The sequence below is a fragment of the Micromys minutus genome, assembly GCF_963924665.1.
Source record: "Micromys minutus genome assembly, chromosome: 8".
Classification (NCBI taxonomy): Eukaryota; Metazoa; Chordata; class Mammalia; order Rodentia; family Muridae; genus Micromys; species Micromys minutus.
This window is the reverse complement of record NC_137977.1, coordinates 7,224,471-7,249,937: the sequence shown is the minus strand read 5'-3', so window position 1 is coordinate 7,249,937 and position 25,467 is coordinate 7,224,471. Positions and strand designations below refer to the sequence as shown.

The 25,467-nt window shown below is 34.7% G+C and overlaps 1 protein-coding gene across 1 annotated transcript; it reads right to left on the bottom strand.

The window, feature by feature from the left end:
* Window positions 1–239: 239 nt before the first annotated feature.
* LOC308423553 (large ribosomal subunit protein eL21-like) lies at window positions 240–674 on the bottom strand (the record flags this gene model as incomplete). The annotated part of the gene is made up of 1 exon (XM_080920305.1): window positions 240–674. One exon carries the CDS (start codon window positions 672–674, stop codon window positions 240–242), a length of 435 nt encoding a protein of 144 aa, XP_080776431.1.
* Window positions 675–25,467: the final 24,793 nt, after the last annotated feature.

Sequence of the window (25,467 nt, the reverse complement as noted above, 5' to 3'; positions counted from 1 at the left end):
TGTTTACATACCAAAAACTTTGACAATTTCCATGTTACATTTTATTTTACATATACTTTATGATCTTTGCAAATACTAAGACTTCTTTCTTTTGTTCTTTCTTTCTTCCTTTCTTTCCTTTTTTGTTTCTTTTTTTCTTTCTTTTTTTTTTTTTTTTTTTTTAGTCTGGGTCTTTTATTTTTCTTTGTACATTAGGCCAAGAATTCATAGGGAATGGGCTCCAGCAGCCCAGGCTCCTTTCAATTAGTCCTCACAAAGTGGGCTTCTCTGGGTTGCACAGGCTGGCACTTCGGCTGAACCCAGGTGCCCTTCTCCTTGGCTTCCTTTTTCTTCTGATCGTTCTCCTTCACCTGCTTCAGGAAGCCATCTCTGCTCTTTGAGTGCTTGATGTGCTCAATGCGCACATTGATTCTCTTGGCCAGAATCTTGCCCTTAACTTGCTTGTTTACAATGATGCCCACAGCATGCTGGGTGACATTGTAGACTCTTCCGGTTTTTCCGTGGTAACACTTATGGCGCATTCCTTTTTGAACAGTGCCCATTCCCTTGATGTCTACAATATCACCCTTCTTGTAGATTCCCATGTATGTAGCCAAAGGAACAACTCCATGTTTCCTAAAAGGCCTAGAGAACATATAGTGAGTGCCTCTCCTCTTTCCTTTTGTGTTTGTCATGTTGGCGAGTTAACTGGAAGATGGCTGCCGCGGCCGACACAAATAGTAAGATTTCAATGCAGACTATCAAACCTTTAAAAAAATCAAGTATTGTGAAAAATATATTTATATATATTTACATTAAAATGCTCTAATAATCTGTACATGTATCTCTGTTTTTTTAAATAAAGTTGCAAAATCTATGTGTAAAAATTATGGGTGCTTTTAAATTGATTGTATCAACTAAATATGCATAAAATGGTTCTTTCATAGAAACTGCATATAATAAACCATACATCACTGGAATATGTGAGTATTTGATTAGATTTTAAAATTATTATAAATTCTACCTCCTAGAAATCCTCAGAAGAAGACATTGGACATGTATTGTTACACAGAAATGTGGTGAAGAAGAGCTCTGAAGTTCATGAGTTCATTCAGTAAGTAAAACCACTTGGACTATGAAAAAATACTAAATGTGGTAACTCATATCACTCCATTATCCTTACCAGTCTTTTTCAAATATTTCAAAAAAATTTCAGTATACTCTTATTTTTTTCAAGAAAACACAAATTTATACACAAAGCAAGGCAAATAGCGAATACAAAAGATTTTCACTTTTTTTTCCTTTTGACATTTTGTATTCTTTTATTAAAAGTCGCAAACAAAAATCCTAATGAATGGGTAGAGTGGTAAGAAACTAGGAGCTAGTGTTATAAAGTGATACAGAGAAAAGTCTTCTATATTGTACAGAGTTGCATCTATTTTACAATAAGTCTTGTGCAAAACTTGTAAGTATCAAATCTAGAGCCAAGGTGAGAAAAAGGGCATGATTTAGATGGCCAGTGAACAAAACAACTTTAGAAACAAGTTATATCTTAAAAACAGTCTTCAATATATTTTTCCATTTTGTATAATAAGATTGTTTATTGCTATTCTGGGGTACTCACATAAATCATAAATAAAATAATTCATTTTACAAGAAAAATATACTCTGAAAGAAAAATATTTTTTTCTTGGACACATCATGTTGGAGTCTGCCCCATTTATATCTGCACAGTTCACTTCTGAAAGTTTGAGTGCCTGTTTTTTCAGTGTCCTGAATGGCTGCTCTTTTTTTTTTTCCAGCAGTAACTCTTAGTAGGTTCTCCAAAATTCAGTTGAGGAGAATAGTGATTTAAACAGAGTACGGAAGAGTCATTTTACTCAATACACTATGAAGACAAAATGCTTAATTTATAAAATTGTCTATCATGCTTGTAAGAGAGATATGTATCATAAATAAAGTTGTTACCTAACAGAAAATAAGTTTCATTAAATTTGGTAGTCCAGAAATCTGCCAGGTCACACAAAAACAATGACTTTCACTTGATCTATTCCTATGCTTTGTAGATTTCCCCTGTGTTCATTTCTATTACCTGGTGTCACTGGGGCTCTTGCTGCATGCTGACTGATGGAATATTGCTTGATCCAGAGTAAAAATAGGGAAAAAATTACTATTAAATTTATTTGGATGAGATGAGTGTAGACTGTAATGAAGTATGTGAGTTGTCTTGTTTGTAGCTGTGTTTGCTTTGTGCTAACTGCCTGAAGAGGCTTTCAGGGCTGGGTTATGCCATTTACAACCTCTACTCCTCCCTAGCTAACTACTCACATTGCTTTATGTGCAATGAGGCATTGGAAATTGGATATATTTGACTATATGGTTTGTAAGAGCAACTTTCTCTCTCAAATGTAACAATCATTTATGTCTGTAAAGCATACTTATGTAGCTCACAGAAAGATGCTCTCAGTATCTAGAAGGGAAATAATCTAATATTGAATGGGACAATTAGGGTTATGTCTTAATTAAGATTTCTATTGCTGTAATAAAACATAATGACCACAAAACAAGTTTGAGAGAAAAAGTTTATTTGTCTTAACTTCCAGATCATAGTCCATCATTGCATGATGTCAAGACAAGAACTCAAACAAAGCTGGAGCCTGAAGGCTGGGGTTGATGCAGAGGCCATGGAGAACTGTTGCTTACTATAGCTTGCTCAAGCCTGTTTTCTTATAGACACTGGGACTATTAGCCTAGCAATAAAACCACCCAAAATGGGCTGAATCCTCCCCATGAATAACAATTAAGAAAATGCAGTATAGCCAGTCTTATAAAGGAATTTTTAAAATAAAGCTTTCTTCCTTTCAGATAACTCTATCTTGTGCAGAGCTTGTGTCACAACTGACTACTTATTAATGTGGCACACAAACACATCACTATTAAGCCACACCTTTCCTTGCTTACTCATCCTGAAATCTCACATTAACTTTAAAAATCTCACGACTATTTTAAATTAAAACATAATATACAATTTTTCTAAAAATTCAAAATCTATTTTAAAAGTTCAAAGTCTTTTCAGCTCCTCGACAAATCAAAATGAAATTAAATACACCCTCATTCTAAGTGGGAAGAACCAGTGCATAGTCAAAATTAGGACCAAGTAAACAAATCTAAATCTATAAATAACTCAATGTTCAATTATCTGTGATTAACTCACACTCTTCTGGGCTACTCCATGGTGCTTGGCTCACCTCTCCAGCACTCTCTCCTGATGCACACACAGCTTGTCTTCTAGGTTCCACTCCATACCTGTTGTCCATGATGGTCATCCCATGAAGCTTACATCTGCACAGCTGCTTTAGTCCTGTGCAACAACTGGGCTGCTCTTTCACCAATAGCCTCTCCTAGGCTTTCTTCACAGTGGTAAGATTCAACTCTACAAGAATCTTTTAGCCCTGAGTTTAAAGTGATTGTGCCTTACCAGTGTCCTCCTTGGTCTTTCACAGTGTCAAACCTCCACGGGTCTCCATAAGTCATTCATCCTTCCCAAAACAGTAACACCTAGGTTACTCTTACACTAATACCTTCAGCTTCCCACACAACTCCTAAACTCGGCATAAACTTCCTGCATAAACTCAGCCATTTCTGGAACATGACTTTCATGTCCTGACCAAGAGATAACATTTTCAAGAAGATTGTGCCTCAGTGATTTTGGTCTCTTGTTAGTCACAGCTGACCCTTCTACCTCAGCGGACCAGAATGACAGAATCTTAATTAGAAATACTAAATGACTCTGATAGAAATTTTAATCTTCCCTCTGAAACTTCACAAGACAGGACTCAATATTCTTATCTTCCAAGCTTCCAAAGCAAATCTCATTGAGCTCTCAACACCCTTGGCTTTTTTCTAGCCCACAGTTCCAAGACTGGGGCTAATACAGAGATGATAAAGGAGTAATTGTCCTGGGTTGTTTCCCAAAGCTTGCTAAAACCTGTTTCTTATAGAACTCAGGAGCATCAGCCTAGCAGTAGAACCACCCACAGGACCTTGGGGCCTTCCTATCAATAACTAATAAGAAAATACCATACAGCCAAATTTTATGGAGACATTTTTCTCAGTTAAGATGTCCGTCTTTTAATTATTAACTCTAGTTTGTACAAGTTGACATAAAACTATCCAGTACAGTTTGAGAATACGGATCAGACAAGTGATATCGAAGACTACAGTAGAAAAACATTTTTTTTTTAATCCTTTTTCTTGCATTCAAGAACATTCATAGGATTTAATTATTTTAAAACCTTTTCTTGAAACTTAGAGGATGGATCACTGGATAGCCTTGTTTGCTGCTTTGAAATCAGAATTTTAACAATATTTTAGGTAACCATTTTTAGAAAGGGTATTAAAAATACATCATGGCCATATGTAAACAATACTTTGTATATGGAAAATATATGAAAGTAGTAAAATTCTGAAGTCAATAATGTCAAATAATATCAAAACAGAAATAAAATACCTTGTCTGGGAAATTCCAGACTTATCTAACATCTTTAGACATTCTATTCATAGAAATGACCATGTTTTTGTACACATGCTACTGTAAAAAAAACACAGAAGCTCTAAAATCTGATCAGACTTTCAATGATTTTAAGAAAAGAGTGGATTTAACTTTGTTTGTATTAATATCAGGATAGTACAAGAGCAAGAAATAAACTAGCTGTCAAACCTTAGTGTACTGTTTTGACAATACTGAACACTCCTGTTCTTTTCTCTGCAAGTGCCTCATACATATGGTTCCCAATATATGTATTTCTGAGCAAAAATTTTCTCTTTTATTTATATAAAATACTAATGGTACACTATAACATTAAATAAGTAAACAACATAGAACAGACTACTGATTTCTTCTTAGACACAATAGTTTTTTAGAGTGCTTTCTAACCAGTGAGTCCCCTGCATATATACTTGTTTTGTGATATTGGCTTTCAGTGAGTAAATGTATTAAGTATAATGCAAAGAAAAGTAAAGCAATAACTATGAAGTAACAGATAGAAAGAATATGCACTAGGCAGCCTAATAAAATGTGGGGATTAAAACATACAACAAAAATGTACTGGAAAGTCTTTGATGAGGTGAACAAGAAGAATTCCTGATTCAAAGAGTCAACTTTTGCTTCCCCATGGATGAGTTTCTTATTGCTGAATTTCTGTTATTCATTTCTGCAATAAGAACATTTATATTATGGGATAAATCATAGTCACCTTGGTTGGATATAGTTTACATTCCAATGTTTCTTGAGGACAAATATTTAACATTATGATAATACTTTAAAATTGTATATTGGAAATTTTTATTTACATACACAGTGTATTTTCACCTGTCCATGTCTATTACCTCCCTCCAATGACTTCAGGATCCAAAGTCTGTCTTCTCAACTGCAGGTTATAAAGATTTTAATAATTAAATCTGGTTGCTGCTTCTACTATTTACCAGAACCAGATGACAGCCTGACGCAGGATCAGTGTTTTTGGGGATGCTTGGGGGATGGGCCAATTCAGTTCCAAAGCTAGTATCTCAGTGAACTTAACAGGCATGTTACATATTAGCAATGTGATATACATTACAGGCTTCTTTTATTCTCTGAAACACAGCAACTTCAGTGGCATAGTTAGCTGCTCCTCCTGTTGCTTTATACATAGTAGAAGAAATAGGTTCTAGGAGTCTGTGGACTCTGCCCAGCATACCACTTTTTCAGTTGAATTGAATAGTGTTCCATTCCAGAAATCCAAGTGCTATAACTCCAAAATCTAGCTTAGCATCAGATAATACCTTTAGTTAAATGAAAATAAGAATAAAATTAATGTAAGTATATATAATTTTGCAAGAATATATATTTAACAGTGTCATGCTGCTTGAATTTTGATTTACGTTGTGTAATTAGGGCACATAAAAAGATAAGAGGGAAATTATGTCTTTATTTTGCATCAGGAAGTGAAACAAGATGACCACTTATGAACATTAAGAAATCAATCAGTACTACATTGTGTAGTTCTTACTATAAGTGCAATTGAATTGCAGAATAATTTCTGTGGGCCAGAGAGCTAAATGTGTCTTAGAAAAGATTTTCTCTAAAAGCAGTATTTAAAGTAGGCTTAAAGAAGCAGAGAGAGAATTGGAAAGCTGAAAATGAGGTCAAAAGTCTGGCATAGCATACACTGTAAAGTAAAAGAAAAGAGAAAAGAAAAAAAGAAAAGCTCAGGCAAACAAAGATACACCTGTTTGTGTTGAAAGGCTGAGGCAGAAACATTGCATGGTTATTGCCTGCTGCAAAATGTCATTGCCCCTGCAGAATGAGGAAGGGACCAATGTGGGAGAGGAGAAAGGGAGGGATATGGGGCAGAATCAGGTATGTGAGGGTGTGGGGATACACGAGAGAACAGAGGGTTAGGAGAATGAATAGAAATATGCATCAGTGTGGGGTAAAGGACAGGAGTAGCCACTAGGAAATCCCAGATACTAGAGATGTGAGAGGCTCTCAGGAGCCAATTGTGATGACATTAGCTGAAGTGCTCAATAGTGCTGTGATGGACCCGAAGTGACCACATTCCAGTGGACGGATGGAGACAGCATTCCAACTCCAAATATTTGACCCAGAATTGTTGCTGTCTAAAAAAATGCAGAGAATAATATAAAACAAAGACCAAATAATAGCCAACCAATGACTTCCCAACTTGGCAACCATTACATGGGTGGGCACCAAACCCTGACACCGCTACTGATGTTGTACTTGCAGACAAAAGATGACTGACATCTGAAATATTCTACCAGCACCTGACTGAGACAGATGCAGATAGTTATAGCCAACCATTGGACTGAAATCAGGGACCTCTATGAAAAATTCAGGGGAAGGACTCCAGGAGCTGAAGGGGGTTGCACAGGAAGGACAATAGCATCAACCAACCCAGACCTCTCAGAAGTTGCAGGGACTAAGCGACCAACCAAAGAGCACACATAGGCTGAAGCATATGTAAGTTACAGAGAACTGCCTTCTCCAGCCTCAGTGAAAGGGGATGCATTTAGCCCTGTCAGGGATTTATGTCCCAGAGAAGGGGATGCTAGAAGGGTTAAGTAGGAGTGGGTAGGTGGGTGTAGAAACACCCTCTTAGAGGTGAAGATAAGGAAAGGGGGTGGAGTGGGGCCTCATGGAGAGGTACCTGAGAAGGTGAAAAACATTTGAATTGTAAGTAATTAATGAAAAAACTAACTTACTAGCATGTATTTAGTGCTCAGTAGGACACAACAAGCATAACAAGGGCATACTCCTGATTTCTGTCACTCTTACCCTAATAATTTCCATATAGAAACAAATGCAATAAACCATGTAAATTTTAAAATTCTTTGTTTGACCTTTCTATTCATGCTTGTTAATTATGGTATAATAAATTTCAATTTGAACTATATATATACACACATATATACATATATATTCCTATAGTTTCATATATGTATATAATTTTTCATATATGTGGGTGTAAATGGAAGCTATGAAACTTCACATATCTCATGTATATGTATGTGTTTCTGAGTGTGTATATGTGCATGCCTGTGAGTGTGACTCTACATGTATGTGTGTGTGTGTGTGTGTGTGTGTGTGTGTGTGTGTTTACCTAAGTTCAGGTAAGTGCACCAGTGTAGACAATTCATGGAGGCCAATGAAGATTTTTGATGCCATGATGTTTTATTCAGTTACATATGCTTTCTTTTACTTTTTAATTATAGTAAGGAGTAAATATCTTAATGTGCCTGCCTCATTTACAATAACATACTTAATATCAGATTTCAATTCAACAAATGGTACTAGCCAATTTTGATATCTGCATGTCAAATAATACAAAGAGATCCATACTTATCATCATGTACAAAACTCACTTCCAAGAGAAATAAAGGCATCAATATAAATACAGATACACTGAACCTGACAGAGAAAGTATGTAAAGGCCTTCGGTACAATGGCACAGAAGATAATTTTCTGAACAGAAAACTGACAGCACAGGAACTGAGATCAACAATGAGTATATAGGACCTCACAAAACTGAACTGCTTCTTTGAGGCACTGTACAATTGCAACCAGATAAAACAACAGTGTACAGAATGAAGACCTGTTGCCAACTGAACATTTGATAGGGGACAATATTCAAAATAATGAAGGAATTCCAGAAAACAAACATCAATAATCAAAACAACCTCCTTAAAATTAAACAGAAGGATCTCAATAGAAAAAACTAAAAAAAATTGTGAACATCCTTAACCACCAGAGAAATGTGAATCAAAACTACTTTGAGATTTCATCTCACTCCTTTCAGAATTGCTGAGCTCAGTAACACAATTAACAGTTCATGCTGGCAAGGATGTGGAGCAAGAGGATCACTGCTTCATTGCTGGTAGAATTACAAATAGCAACAGCTACGATGGAAATCAATATGGTGGCTCCTCTGAAACTTAGAACTCAATCTACCTCAAGACTCAGCTTTATTACCCATAAGCATATACTCAAAGTATGTTCCAACCTACAGCAAGACACTTGCTCATCCATGTTCATTGTGCTTTTATTCATAATAGCCAGAAACTGAAAATAACCCAGATGTACCTTAAGAAAAGAATGAATAAAGAGAATGTGCTAATTTATACAATACAACATTATTCATCTGTTAAAAAAAATGACAGCGTGAAATGGGAAGGCCAATAGAAGAAACGAGAATAAGTGAACCTGAGTGAGGTAACTGAGAACCAGAAAGACCAACAGCACAACCATGAAAAGTAAGAGACATGAAGTCAGCACAGCTATCTGACACATTCCAGCAGAGCTGAGCTTAATGCAGCCTTCATACTGCCTTCTACTCGGGATTGTTATCTCTACATATTGTATATGTGAGTGAGCAAGAAGATAAAAAGAATAAAGTGTTCTTTTCTTGTAGCGAGGCAAGGCTCCAATGGTATGACTTGGTTGCATTCAACTGAGTTGTTGGCCAAACAGTTGCTCTGAATATCTACAACATCTTAGGCTGTTTCTAGGACAAATGGTTGTTTTCTGAAAATTGGCAGTGGACACGATTGTTAAGGACAACACACACACACACACACACACACACACACACACACACACACACAAGTCAGTGAAAACAGATAAATTCAGCTGTTGTCTACATGGGTTGTGACCCCTATTTTATAGTCTCTTTCTTGTGGGAATGTAACTAAAAGAAAAACATGAGGCCCAACGAGATACAAAGAGAGAGTCTAAATTGTATGTCTTTATCAGATCCCTCTCCTCAGAACTCTGGAAATTCCAAGGAAGAGGAGGAAGAAAGATTGTAAGGACCAGAGGAGAGGTAGGAGGCCAAGAAAACAAGGCCATTTGGAACAAGTAATCAAGGTGGTGCATATAAATTCATAGAGATTGAATCAGGAAACATGGAGCCTATACAGTACTACCTCACAAACTCCGTATATTGATATATTATAGCTAATTGCTTAGTATTTTTGTGGGACTCCTGACTATGAGAACAAGTAGGTGTCTAACAGATTTTGAGACTCTTTTTCTCCTGTTGAGTTTTCTCCTGGGTCCAATCTCCAGATCATCCCCCCCTCCTCCACACTCATTATTATAATACTTTATTTCATGTTTGGTTGTTATCCCTTAGAAGCCTGTTCTTTTCTAACGACAGAAAGGAAGTGGATGCAGAGGGTAAAGGAGGTGGGGAGAAACTAAAAGGATAATGTAGAGGGAAGGAAACTATAATCAGTATATATTATAGGAGAAAAATATATTTTCAATAAAAAATAGTGATGTTTTTATCACTATCATGTAGTGTTTTACTTCTGAACTAATAAGGCATAGATTTCTTAATATACTCTTCTCATTTACATTGACATCTTTATTATTTGAATTAAATTTTACTGGAAATAGGAAAGGTGGGTTTATAATTCTAATACCTTTGAATTTTCTTATAATGCATTTTAATCCTAATTATATTACCCAGTTCTATTTTTCTTGTGGCACTTCATAAATAAGTCTCTGTATAGTAGATTCAGGTTTTTATATATACATGAAGTTTCTTATCGTTTGTGTTAATTATGCAAATATTTCAATACTAAACAATTGTTTCATTTATTAATTACTGAAATGGTATTTAGTTTTTCTGAATGTCTTATGAGTTTACCAATATTTTTTTAATTCCATTTCTTTTAAATTCCATTTTTTAGCTTAACTCCATTTTGGCTATTTAAGTTGATGTAGGTAAATTCAGACTTATATCTATGGGAAATTATAGACCTTGCAACTATGAACTAGTTTTTTATGGTCTGCTCATTTCTGAGATTAAGAAAAGAATGCAAGAACAATCTCAGTTTGAAATGCAAACAAATTTTTACTATTTAAATTAACCTGCAATATTTCTGTTTCTTATAAAATCAAATTCTTTTGAATCTTATTTTGTTATTTAGGGGAATTAAGGGTTTCTGCTAGCATATTCATTCTTTGTGGGTAATAAATTACTACTCCAGATATTAGTATATATTTTCAGGGTATTTTGTGTTTTCATTTTTCAAGATTTTTATTACCTATATTTCCCCAAACCGAACCCAGAAATTTAAACTAATCAATTGAGTCCCATTGTATAAAAAAGCTAGCTTACTAGAAGGTAAAATATCTTTGCTTTACAAGTTATAAAAACATGAATGAGGATCTGAGTTTTCCTAGAGGACCCTAGTTTCTATGGAAGCCAAGTATGTTTCTTTTTCAATTTTGGAGAATGAAAACACAGAATTGTGGGATTTTACAGGTGAATAGTTTGGAGAGAGAAGGAAATACAGTGAACACCATGTGCACTGAAATGATAGTCAGAAAAGACAGTTATGGGAGATAACGGCTCTGTAAGTCTCTCATGAAAGCCCAGTACCTGGGAGGGAGACTGATACCAGAGGTTCAGAATTTTAAGGCCACTGTCTGGTACTATTTGAATCAACCTCTATGTAGTATCTGTAGTTAATGTTGGACACAGTTGTCCACATAAAGAAAGTAAAGGCCATACAAGGGAAGAGGGAAGAAGATAAGCATGCAAAAGAAAGAAATTTCATTTCTCAACAAGGGATTTTGAGTAGAGACTGATAGGGAAAGACTACAAAAGGCAAAACTCATCACTTAAGAAGTAACCATGAATAGCTGTTGGCTGCTGAAGAAAATCCTCTTAAAAAGCTTTCAAGCAGTTCAAGCATAATAATAAAGAACAATGTGGATAATTGCTGATTAATAGTGCATTTTTGATTGACTAAGAGGAACCTAGCATTCATATGGACACTATTTAGTTCTGCATGTTAGTACAGGGCACAGCAAGAAGAAAGTATGAAATGAAGATGTTACTTTCAGCAGGAACTTTCTCTAAATATGTAGAAAGACAATGTCCCACAACTACTAAAGAGTGTTGGAATGTACTCAAATCAGGCTTGAAGAGTGATTGTTTTAATAAGAAAATTTAACCTGGATTTGACTTGGCAATTGTAGGCTAATATCAGGTGATCATGAAGCCTGTTCCACAAATCCAGGACAAGTGCAGCAAATCAGCTAGCCATGTCTCAAAGATACAAAAGAGGTTCACCCATAAATCATAAAAGCATTCCTATATCTGATCTTATCTAATCCTATTTTTGAAAGAATTACCCTGTGACCACATTATTGTAAGCTTGGGCAGGGGCTCATGTGTGTTTGCTCTGCTTTATGAACCATTTCTCTATATTTAAAAAAAAAATTCTTAGTTGTAGGAATAGTTCCAGTGTAGACATCTTGAATATATTTTATCTTCCCCCAGGCTAAGATCTAAAATCTGCTCAATTGAGCTCTAGTAAAAATCATTGATTTACTCAAGTTACATTGAAAGCAGAAATAATATAAGGCCTTTGCTCCAGGAAGGGCACATTTTTATATGTAGGGAAATGCTAAGGCACTGAGGGTGGGCAGTGATTAGGAGCCAGTGCACCTTCCTGAAGACAAGTGGAGCAGGAGGGGGATGGGAGATGATGAGGGAAGAGGATAACTTTTCAAATGTAAATACAGAAAGTATCTAAATAAAAAATAATGCTTATAAAAACGATTGTTTTCCCCTACCATTTAGGGCACAATATAGACAACTTTAATTTAGAATAATGATCCATTTCCTGGCACTACCAGACAACAGATGATTTAGTCTTTAGTTTTAAAGTTTTCAAATTCTACTTTCTGAAAAATTCCTGTATGTCTGTTCACTGAGAGCATTCCTCTCTCTGATTCTAAGCATTTAATTTAATAAAATTGAAACTAATGCACTAAGACCTAGTCTAACTTACTCTTTCAGAAAGTTTAATGAGTTCAAGAGAAAGATGTAAAGGAAAAGTGGAAACTGATAAATATCTTGAATGAGCCAAGGAATATTCTAAGACTTAAGTGTTTGTGCTAGTAATGTTGTACATGTAATTACTTTCTTCAGGATTGATTGAATTGCTGTTTTTATTAATAACAGAGACAGGTACATAATGTTTACTAGATTATTTCAAGAAGGTCACAATTTATAGTAAGAAAACTGTGATTGTACCATCTGAATGATGGCCACCTTTGAGTGTTAACTAAACACTTTTCTGAGTGTGTTAGCACCAAAGTAGCCAATTATACAGACTTCTCTCCCTTGAGCAAATACATAAGATTAAAACTGTAATGGAAGGTAATTTCATTTGCTTTATGATTTCAGAAGGACTTTTCTCATAGCTATTTGTGTCAAAGAACTGGAGTGAAACGTTTATGAACTTGGATAAATATAGAGAAGGATATATCCACCCCTGACACCAAGGTCTCATAATAATCAGAGGAAAGGTTCTAAGAATAGTGGTGTGTCACTGATAAAACTTTGTGGGCATTTATAAATGCTTGCACAGTCAAAAAGAGAAAATCATTATGTGAAATAAACAGAATTTATAAAATCCATGCAATTTTAATACAGTCTAAATATTGCACCTGTTTATAGTTGTGAACTTAAATGTACAATAGAAAAAATTATATTCTAATTCAATACTGAGTAGAAGTTTAACATGTAAATTTAAAATTCAAATATTAGAAGAATCAAGTAAAAGCTGAAAACAAAAGATAAAATCATCATACCATGTATCACACTATGGTGGCCTTAATTTTTGTTATTTTGGGTTTTTTTTGTATTTTTTTTTGTTTATATTTAGTTTCTATTATGGAGAGCAGGTGTGGCGGCAGTCCCAAGATGATGCTTGGGACTCTGGCACTAGCACCTGACTTCCTGCTGCCCGGAGATTAGCCACTCCCACCATGCGAGCTGCACAGGTGCACTCACGATTCAAGATCAGGATAATAGGACTGCGCTTGGGGTCGGGGAGAAAGAGAAACTGAAAGGGAAAGAGAAAGAGAAACTAAAAGAGGGACAGAAAGAGAGACAGACAGGGGAGAGAAAGATTTTCACTGGCATGCTGTAAGGTTCCTGAATAAACCGCTTTGAGAAGAACGCTGTGTCATCGCTTTTTCTGCTGGTTGGAGACAGTAGGGACATTCTATATCATAGCTATATAATTTAGGAGAATGAAGAATTACAAGTATAAATGCAAGAAAAGTCATTATGTCATTCTGAACAATTATCAAATCTTGATAATAGTAAATCTGGTATGAATATAAAATTAATCCTAAATTTAAAATAATTCATAGAGCACACTAAAATTAGTTATTTAAATGCCTTCTCACTAATTATGAAGTGACACACACCCACATATGCATATGTACATATGTATCTATGAATATATGTATATGTGCTTGCTTATCCTAAAGTTTTATTTTCTGTAACCTGTTACACAAGGTTTCCTCCAAGTGCAATTGTGAAAACACTCAAAATTTATTCTGCTTTGACTGACAACTTATATCACAGATGCCATCTCAAGAAGAAAATCACTATTCATGATTTCTGAAATCTCAGGGATTTTTTTTTAAATGAGTGACACACTAAATACAATCCATATAAAAGCAGTAGTGGTAATATTTCTTTTGAAAAAGAAATACAAAACAATTGACATGAACATAATTTCATATTAAATCAAGGTGATAGTGTTGTATTAACTGTGATTGTGGATCCAGCATATTCAATGATGACTTAAGGGATTGCATGGAAACAACCCCTCCCTCCCAGCTAAAGGAAGAGGAAGCAGTGGTACCCATTAAAACATCAATCTCTATTCTTAAAATACTACCACCTAAACATGGCATGTCTGGCAAATTGAGTTTATTTTCACTATATAAGTATTTTGGTGATTTTGCAGGTGGTAAAATGTAACCAAATCACCACCCAAGATAACTAATATGAAGAAACTCATACTTCCTATAGTTTGACAGTGATTTCATAAAGTGATTGTTATTCATATGATTTTAAGAGGTATATATGTACATACTACATAAAACAAGATTTAAACACATGTATACACATATCCATATGCATTCATTTATATGCAATTAAAGACTACTGGATCAAGTAAATCATAACAATAATACTATATGTATTACACAGACAAAAACATTTGTGCAGAAGAGAAGTAGTCAATATACATTTTTATTAGCAAACATGATAACAAAATAATTTGAGTAAGATGTGATGTATTTTAATGTGATGATTTCATTTTTGAGAATATAAAACTCAGGCCAATTATGGTTGTTTGCACATATAATACCAACAGTCAAGAGACAGAGGCTACAATAATGCCAGAAGTTCATGACTAGATTGTTCTGTGTAGTGAGTTTCAGATGAACCAAGGACAGATAGGAAAGTACTGTGTCTAAAGGAGCTTAAGTAAGTATGCAAGAAAACACAACAGAAAAGTGGCAACTAAAGCCACATGCTATAATAATTTAGTTGTTTTAAGACCTTGGGGGTATAAAACAATACTGTCTACTTCTAAATTTTTCAGAATAAATGAGGGCTTTTAACTCTGATAATAGAAAGAATTAATTTCAGTCCTAAGACGAGCTACACCTACCCTTTTTGTATTAAAGGACCAAAACAAAGGAAACAATTTCAGCAAGTCCATTTATACTAATAAACTATTTCCTCTGATTTTCACTATCAGATGCTGAGTAGATTTCTCATATGGAAATTCTCAACAATATAGAAAATCATATTCTAGTAGAGCAAAACAGAACATCTGTCCATAATCTCAGTGCTATGAAGGAAAGGCAGAGGAATTTCAAATCTAAGGCTAGTTTAGACTACAGGGTTCCCTAAAAGAATGTATCAAAAAAGAATAGAAAGTATAAGTTTTGGCATGGAATCTGATGGATGAATCTGAGATATGGGAGAGAATGAAACACCTAAAGGGAGAAAAAGCCAATGAAATTATTCCTAATGATATTCTGCTATACCCTAGATGCCTAGCCAATCGTCATCAGGCAGGCTTGCTCCAGCAGCTGATGGGAGTAGAAACTGACACTCACAGTCAAACATTAAGTCCAAGGAACCCCACAGAAACCCACTGGACTGGGGGAGGAAGAATTGTAGCATCCAGAGGGATCAGAAACAATAGAGAAACAGAGCAAACAGTGTCAAATGAGCAGGGATTCCGGGGCCTGTAGAGACTGAAGCAGTGATCACAGAGTCTTTATAGGTCAGTGCTTTGCCTTTTGCTTATATGATGTTTTAGTTTGGTTTGTGGTTTTCTTTAGACTATGTTATCTCCGACTCTTTTGCCTGCTTCTGGAACCCTCTTTCTCCTATTGGTTTGTCTCATCCAGCCTTGATATGAATGTTTAACTAGTTTTATAGTATTGTCATTCCTTGTTTAGTTCCTATCACTGGTAGACGTGTTCTTTCCTGAAGGAAAATGGAGGAGTAGAGAGACTGGAAAGAAGAGAGGTGGGAGGAGCTAGGAGGAAAGAGGAAAGAGGATGTTGTGGTTAGGATTATTGTATAAAAGTAGAAAAATTAAAATTAATGTAATAGTTTAAAATAAATAATTATAAAAGAATCTTATCCTTAGGCAAATTAAAACAAAGTATAATGATTATATATTTATAAAATATACATAAAATTACTTATTTAGTTATTGTCTCTTGAGATTTGGAGGAAATTGTTTGAGATTTTATGAGGTCCTTCTCTGTAGCTCACTTTTCTGTACTCTATGTAGCTAGGCTGGCTGCGAACTCAGTGTCTTCTGCAGATTTCAGTCTCTCGAGATGTAGGTAATATTATAAGTTACTACTAATACTCACATTCCTATGTAAAAATGCAATCTTTAAAACTTTGGAAGGATAGCTGTGAAAAATTAAATATAGCAACTTCACTCAAAGGCCCCATTGTCCAGTAAGAGAGATAAAATGTAATAACTAATACTAAAAAAAAAAAAAAAAAAAGGAAAAGAAAAAATGTTCTAGCAATGTCAGGTGCTATAAAAGAACAATAAAACCATAAGGCAGAGTTTTAAAATATAGACCATATCTAATTTAACAATTTTAGGAGAAAACACTTGGAGCATGAATACTTTATATTTGAATTGTGAGTAGAATCCATATGTATTTTATAAATAACTGAGTTGCTTTTTCTACACAGGAAAGTTAATAGTAGCAGCTAAAATGTTCACAAATGCATCCAAAGTATTTTATAAGGTATATGTGTGAGACTCTCAAAATAGATCTCAATTACTATTTAATTTTTGTAGGTTTGGCAGTTTCAAGGGTTATTGAGCTGTGAGTCCATCAGGGCTAGGCTCATTATTAATTTTTTTTCTGTTACTGGCGCTGAGCTAATTCTCAGTACTGAAGCATGGGGGTCACTTATAACAACTGAATTCAGAAGCAATTTCTCATTAGTAACCAGTTCTAATGTAGTTTTTTCCCTAGTTTATTAAATATAGATGATTTTTTCCTTCTTGTGACCAGAAGATTTACTGAACTAGATTAAGATACTTGACTGCATGAGAAATCTAACCACATTTAAAAATCATATCAGCCTTTGGAATATGCTATTTTAGTAAACTATTCTTTAATTTTGCCATACACATCTCAGAAACAGTGAAATGTGTTATTCACTGAAGACCCTACTGCTTAATAGAAAATTGCTTAAATGATAATTGCTCTCCACTAGATAATGGAATGTAGGGAATTTTAAATGAAATGTCTGCCCTCATTTCAAAATTATGCATATCACTAAAACTTGATTTTAATGTCTATGTAGGAATTTTAAGAATTTTTCAGTAGTTTAACAGAAACTTAGACAACTAAAAACAATGGGAACACAATGGCCTGATTTTAATTTAAAATATATTATGAAATACTGAAGATATTTTTGATAGAAAATTAAGTCAGATAATTCATCTTCATGCTGAGCCAACATATTTTAATATCTAAGTACATACACATATATACAAATACCTGGGTCTTCTAAAAGTTGGTAATCAAAAAGTGACATGGTATATAAAATCGGTAATTGCAGGAGATTTACATGAATCTGTTCGTTTTGTTAGTAAATATAAGATACCACAGCTCATGTCAAAAGAACATATGGATATGGATAATGACCTCACTAACAGAGAAAACAGAATAATAAGAGTAAACAATTTCTCTTGTTGATATGACCCCAAGTCTGCTGGAGAGCTCAAACCTGCCAATCTGAGTTCAGTCTCCAAAAGTGACATAAAAGAATCGAGTGATGATTCTCAGGAATAATGTCAGCATCACTGCAGTGAGATGGGTGACACTGGTGACAGAGCAGACTGAACTGTGCTTATGGAGGTGGAAATATGAGAGACCCTGACTCAAAAATAATGCATGCACAGCTCAGGAAGCATGATGAACTAGAAGATGGGAATGTATTTTTAAATTATCAATTAATTTATTTGTTTTGCCTCCCCCTCTTCTCTCAGGTTACCATCTTTCCCCCTCTTTCTCCCTTACAACTCCTCCATTTTTCCTCAGAAAACTGGGGAATACTCATGGATATCAAACTGCCCAAAGGCAGGTCCCAAAAGCAGGAATAGCATCAGGACAAATCCTGTTCCTGCTTTTAGGGGTCCCATGTAAACACCGAACTGCAAAGTTGCTAAACATGTGCAGAGGACCTAGGTCCATACCATGTATACTCTCTGATTCTCAATTTTATTGTTGGCCACTGAGAGCTCAGGTTGTTTGATTATATAGGTTCTCTTGTGGTGTTCCTGAGCTCTTGGGTTCCCACAAGCCTTCCTAGACATCTTTCACAGTATTCTCCAAGCTGCACATACTCTTTAGCTGTGGTTTTTTTGCATGTGCTTCTATGAGTTTCTGGGTGTCTAAGATGACAGTTATGTTAGGATCCTATCTGCAAGTATAGCAAAATATCATTAATAATGTCAGGGGTGAGCTCTCATGGCCTGGGTCTCAAGCAGTACCAGTCATTGGTTGGCTCTTCCCTCAATTTTTATTCTAAGTTGACCCATGCACTTCTTCTAGAGAGGACACATTATAGGTTGAACATTTTGTGGCTGAATTGGTATTCTAACCCTCCATAAGAAGCATCACTTGGTTAAAGAAGATGAATATTTCAGCTTTCATATTCCCCCATTTCTTGGAGTTTTAGCTAGGGTTATCCCCATAGGATTCTGGATGTTTCCATTCTCCTTGGTTTCTAGTTTGTCCCAGTGATGCATCCATCAAACTGTTTCTAGTTGTCTTGCCAAGTACTCTCTCCCTTCCTCCTCCCTGCTCTCAATCGCTCCTGTTTTCCCACCCACCCCCTTTTTCACCAAAACATATCCCTCTAAGGGATAAAAGAAAATTTAAACACCAGAATATTAGTATGTTGGCATAGAAATGACTGCATAAACAAGAACTATACAATTGTTATGCTAAAGTGGAAGGGGAAACTTTTCATTCCTAGACTAAACCCTAGAGAAAGCTAATGTCCACTGAGGAAGAAAACATAGCTACTTTCAGGGATAAGCACCCTTATTGGTTGTCTAAGTCAGAGTAATTAGCTAGAAAATAAAACACCCACAAAAATAGACACAGCAGGTTGTATATACTTCTATAAATATTTATAAACACACACACACACATACACAATGTAAAAAATAAGGGGAAAGAGGCTAACAACTTGAGAATAAGTGGAGATATGCAAGGGTGGGATTCAAGAATTGGTAGCTGGGGGGCACTAAAGGGAGACTAAATTAAACATTCTGATCTTGATGATCTTGATTATTTCTTTCTGCTTTCTGTGAACAAATGCATGACAAAAAGCAAAGGAGGATATCTAAGGTGACTTTACTTACATTATTTGCATTATACTATTTCTTTAAATTTATAAAAAGAGCTAAAGTCTATAGCAGTATAGAGAATACAGATGGTAAACAACTTCAGCAACTTGGCTGGATGTAAATTTAACTCAAACAAGTCAGTATCCTCCATCTATTCAATGAATAAACATGCTAAGAAAGAAATTAGGGAAACAATACTCTTTACAATAGTCACAAATAATATGAAATACATTGGTGTGACCCTAACTAAGCAAGAGAAAGATCTGTATAACAAGAACTTTAAACCTCTAAAGAAGGAAATTGAAGAAGATCTCAGAAGATGGAAAGATCTTGAATGCTCATGGATTGGAAGGATCAACATTGTAAAATTTACTAAAAGCAATCTACATATTCAGTGCAATCCCTATCAAAATTCAAACTCAATTATTCATAGAGTTGAAAAGATCAATTTGCACATTCATCTGGAATAACAACAAAAAACCCAGAATAGAAAAAATCTATTCTCAACAACTAGAAAATTTATGCGGGAATCACCATTCCTGACTTCAAGCTATATTACAAAGCAATTGTGTTGAAAACCATGTGGTATTGGTACAGAGATAGGTAGGCAGATCAATGGAACAGAACTGAATATTCAGAAATTAACCCTCACACATATGGTCACTTGATCTTTGACAAAGGCACTAAAAACATTCAATGGAAAAAGGATGGCCTCTTCAACAAATGGTGTTGGTTCAACTGGAAGTCAGCATGAAGAAGAATGCAAATTGAAACTTTCTTATCTCTTTGAGAAAATCTCAAGTCAAAGTGTATCAAAGCTTTCCACATAAAGCCAGGTACACTGAAACTATTAGAAGAGAAAGTAGGGGAAAGCTTAGAACATATAGGCACAGGAGAGAATTTTCTGAACAGAACACCAATGGCCTATGCTCTAAGATCAAGAATGGACTTATGGGACTTCATGAGACTGCAAATTTTTTATGAGGCTAAGGACATTGTCAAGAAAACAAAACGACAACCAACTGACTGGGAAAGGATTTTTACCAATCCCACATCTGATTCAGGTCTAATATTCAACATATACCAAGAACTCAAGAAGTTAGACTCCAGAGAATCACACAATCTTATTAAAAATGGGGTGCAGAGCTAAACAAAGAATCCTCAACTGAGAAAATCAAATGGCCGAGAAGCACCTAAAGAAATGCTCAACATCCCTAGTCATCAGGGAAATGCACATCAAAACAACCTTGAGATTCTACCTCACACCAGTTAGAATGGCTAAGATTAAAATCTCAGATGACAGCAGATGCTGGCGAGGATGTGGAGAAAGAAATATACTCTTTCACTGTTGGTGGCGTTGTAAGGTGGTACAACCACTCCAGAAATCAGTCTGGCTGTTTCTCAGAAAATTGGACATAGTATTATGTCCAAAGATCCAGTTATTCCACTTCTGGGCATATACCCCAAAGATGTTCCAACATATAAGGACACATGATCGACCATGTTCATATCAGCCTTATTTATAATATCCAGAACCTAGAAGAACCCAGATGTTCTTCAACAAGGGAATGGATATAGAAAATGTGGTACATTTACACAATGGAGTACTACTCAGCAATGACTTTACAAAATTCCTAGAAAAGTGGATGGAAATAGTGAATACCATCCTGAGTCAGATTCCCAGTCACAAAAGAACACATATTATATTCAGTCTCTGATAATACTAGCCTCAGAAAGCACTGAATACCCATGAAACAACTCTCAGACTATATGAAACTTATAAGGAAGGAAGGCCAAAATGTGGAAGCCACAGTCCTTCTTAGGAAAAAAAAAAAGGAAAAAGTAAAAAATTGTGTATTCATCATATATTATTATGTAACAGATTTTGTGAGCCATAATGACATTTTATAAAATAAATAAATTAATAAAAATGAAAAAAAGAAAAAAAAAATGAAAGAAAAAGAATACCCTCACAGATACCAGTACTATTTTACATATGTGTAAAAAGGCATATGATGGATGTAGAAGAAAAATTAAGATAAATTAGATGACCATATTTATTGAAGCTTAATTTATCATGATTTACTTAAAAACACTGATACTGTGAATCATGAGCAGTGCCATAATGTAGTGTTAAATAATGAAAAGAAGGAAGGGAAAAAAAAGAAAAAGAAAAGAAAAGAAGGAAGGGGCACCAAGCTACACTAGCGCCCGCTACTATCTGGCCCCTCTGGTCTCTCTGCCTCCATGGCAAGGCCCATGGAGAGACCATCTCTCTCGTGTTTCTTTTTCTGTGGATGCTCTTCACATTCCCAGCCATCCACCATCTGTGGTTGTGGTCACAATTCCCAGTAACCTTTTAAAATAAAAACTCTAGAAGCTTATAATTTATCAATATAGATTTATAACAGTAAATTCTCACACAACTCAAAATGTCCACACAATAAACTCAGAGCCACCTGATATTGATATATACTGTCCACCTAGATAAGACAAATTGTCTTGTAATAATCCATCCATTATAATGTGTGTATACACACACACACACACACTCACACACACACACACACACACACACACACACCTGTGACTATTTGAAGTTGCATGGAGTTTGGTAGTTCTTTTCTTCCTCCATCTTCCTTCCTTATCTTTTACACCACCCAAAAACTCTGTGCTCACCCTCCTTTACTGCTGTCTAATCACAGGCTATACCTTGTCTTTAACCTGCCCTCAGGTGTTTACATACAGTAATCTAAACTATGACTATTGTAATTTTGAAAAAAAATAAGGAAGAAACAAAGTTCTATATCTGGCAAACTGAGGTGTCCATGTTTTTTTCTCTTTTCTACTAAGTAAAACTAAAAACCGTATATCTATATCTATCTATCATCTATCTATCTATCTATCTATCTATCTATCTATCTATCTATCTATCTATCATCTATCTTATCTATCTATCTATCTATCTATATCATCTGTATCTACATCATCTATCTCTACATAGGCTTATTATATGTGTGTATTATACATATGTATGCACATTTATAATATTGTATATATGTATGTTTTTATTAATATTCATATATGTACACTTATGCATTTTAAACATATATGTACAATAATATACATACATATATGTATAATACACACTAATTTTGCACATACACACATACATATGTATATATCTATTATATATATATATATATATATATATATATATATATATAATAAGAAAATCTGACACAGTAAAGAAAATAGGCAGAGAACTAGTTCCTTAAAATTTATGAATTTTACATAAATTAGTTATTTTAGCCATATCATTATATTATTGTCTTTATGTATTCTGGACAGTGTTCTTGAGAAAGCTAGTAACCTGGTTGACAATAATGTTGACATTGAAATTCACAAGAAAAGACTGTTCACTTTTAAAGATCAGTCCCTTAAAATTGAAAATTTTTAGACAACATATATTTTACAACCAAATACCAAAGAAAATCAAAGACTTTCTTCATCCTGTCAGCAGTGAAATTCTAGACTTTCACTTCAGCCTGAGCATGAAGAGGCACTCAAAGCATCTGGTGTTGTCAGATGCTCATCTCTGCTGGGGACTGCAAAGCTGTCAACATTAGTCAGTGGAGACAAGTGAACTCCTTGCACACGCCTCTACCCCAAGTCACACCTTGACTCTGCTCTAGACAGGAAAATCCGGTGAGAACAGTAATCATGGTCCACTGCCCTTCGAAGATAGCCAGTATAAAAGTATCCCTTCTGGGAAGTCTCACCTCCCATAACAGGAACTATGCTGAGAATTGTCTACACTTCACTCATGAACTTGCACCTCTTAAGATGCAGATGCCAAAATTCTGAAGCTCACATTGCCTGCCTTATCCTTTCAAAAAAAATCTGAGAAATTTAAAATGGCCTGTAGATTAATATAATTGCTTTGGGGAAAGTGTCTGATAATAACCTGTAGATATCACAATGCTTACTATGTTGAAGTTTAATAGTCCTCAATATTCTGGAAAATCCAAGGAAGACAAGATTTTACAACCATAGGAAGAACTTTGAGGTGGCAATCACTCCATTCTCACAATGTTGTAAAGAATTAATGGAAGAACATTTTTCTCTGATACCAGCATTTATGATGGCACATTTCTCTTTGGCATACCTGGACTGATACTGGCTGATAAGTGATGCAGCAAGACCCACAATGCACTTCTGCTTCAATCCAAGTGACTAGTCAACAGCTGGCTTGACAGTTTGAAGAATGAAAATTATAGTAACATGTGTAGACATAAAATGAACTAAGTGTCTGAAGCCATTAGAGAGCCACCCTAGCATATTGAAAAGCCATACCATATTCTGTCCCATCTATCCCACTATCTCAAGAAGGAATCAAGTCTCAAACTTCCTACTGGATTCTGGATTGAAGTTCTATATAATCTCTTTTATTCTTCCACATACACATTTCAGTTATTGGTCGTCATCTGTAATGATCATACAAAGGTTGCATCATTTGGAAGACTAAGCATGAAAGCTGTCATTCCTATTGAGAATTAGAAGCCCAGTTAGCATATTCCAAGTAAAAGTACATGCTTCTTTTCATATATTTAAAGAAAATATTTTCTCTCTTCAATTTATTTGTATCTGTGTTGTTTTATGAACAGGTGTTTTTACTTACAACAATAGTTTTTATTTGATTAATAAAGTTTGGCTTTTGATAAATTGTTCTGCAGAGAAAGCCAGGTCACATAATCTAGATGCATGATCAGTTTCCATATAAGTAATGGTTTATGCTTCAATCTACCTTCTCTCAAAGAAAAAAAAAAAATGATCTACAGTATGATCAAATCAAATGAATTTTCTTTTCAGTATATTAAAATATGTCTCTTATTACTGGAAGATTTGTCATGATTCATAGAATTTTTAGACTTTAAATGATTATTAAAAATATGATAGTGTGGCATTTTATAATATGCCTGCAAATTTTATCTTAATGGAAAGAAAGAAAATCAGATAAATCTGGTAATATGTAAACATTTATATTAATAGAATCACAGCAGGATGCATTGACAAGGTTACTTCTGCATTCCTCCAGGTGGCAGACATATTCTGACCTCAACTCAAAACATTTCACTTGTACAGTATGTCTGGAAATTCCAAGATAGTCTGAGATTAATCAGAGCTTACTGTTTATTCAGCACACACGTTCTTGTCTGAAGTGTGAGGCAGTCAGACATGAATTATGTAAGACTGGAGTTTAGAAGTCTAATCTATCTTGATCCCAATAAATCCTAAACATAGGATTGTTGAGCTCTAGTACACAGTGCCACCCACCTTGCTAAAGTACCATGTTTATGTGCCTTTGACCTACCTGGTATAGCACCAAGTATTTTAGATATGACTACAGAAATTTGAAGGCAACTGTTCTTTAACAATGTTCAGATAAATAATTGAAATACTTAATAAAGAATAATAATTAATTAACAGCCTCACAGAGATCTGGTATACAAAGAACTATTTATATTTGATATATTTAATCATTTTCAAAATAGGCCCAGAACTGGGAACCATTTTTATCATCAAAAACATAAATATAAACTATGCCATACTCTGTCTATCATCATTATCTTTAACATCATCATTAGAATAATCAAAAATATTTATATTAACAGTGCTTGACACTCAATCTATGTTTGTACCAAATGTTAAGATTAGAAAACTGAGATGCTGGTTTTAAGCTGACCTTGTACACTAGAGTTTTTATAAAGTACCTTGAATAAAGTACATATCACATATATTAATCAACATCTACTCATTTACCTTTACAAAATTCTGTGGTTTACTAGTGTTTCCAATTCCTCCTTGATTTTTTTAAAAATAATTTTGACTATCATGAACTTACACATTTATTAACAACATGTCTTCAGATATATTTATGTTGTTACAAAAATAGTATTATATTTTAATATAATATAGTATCTAAATAGTTTTGCTAAAGTTTTCATGATGTAGTCATTTTTGATGGACATTAATTTAATTTTTATATTTTATTTATGAATATGTTTACAGAGATCAGTGGGGTCCAGGAATTGCTTCAGTATACAAATGAAAATTCATTTAACCAATCTCTCATAAAGAGACTACTGAATTGTTTATCTGTTTGTTTACTAAGTTAAGTTTCAA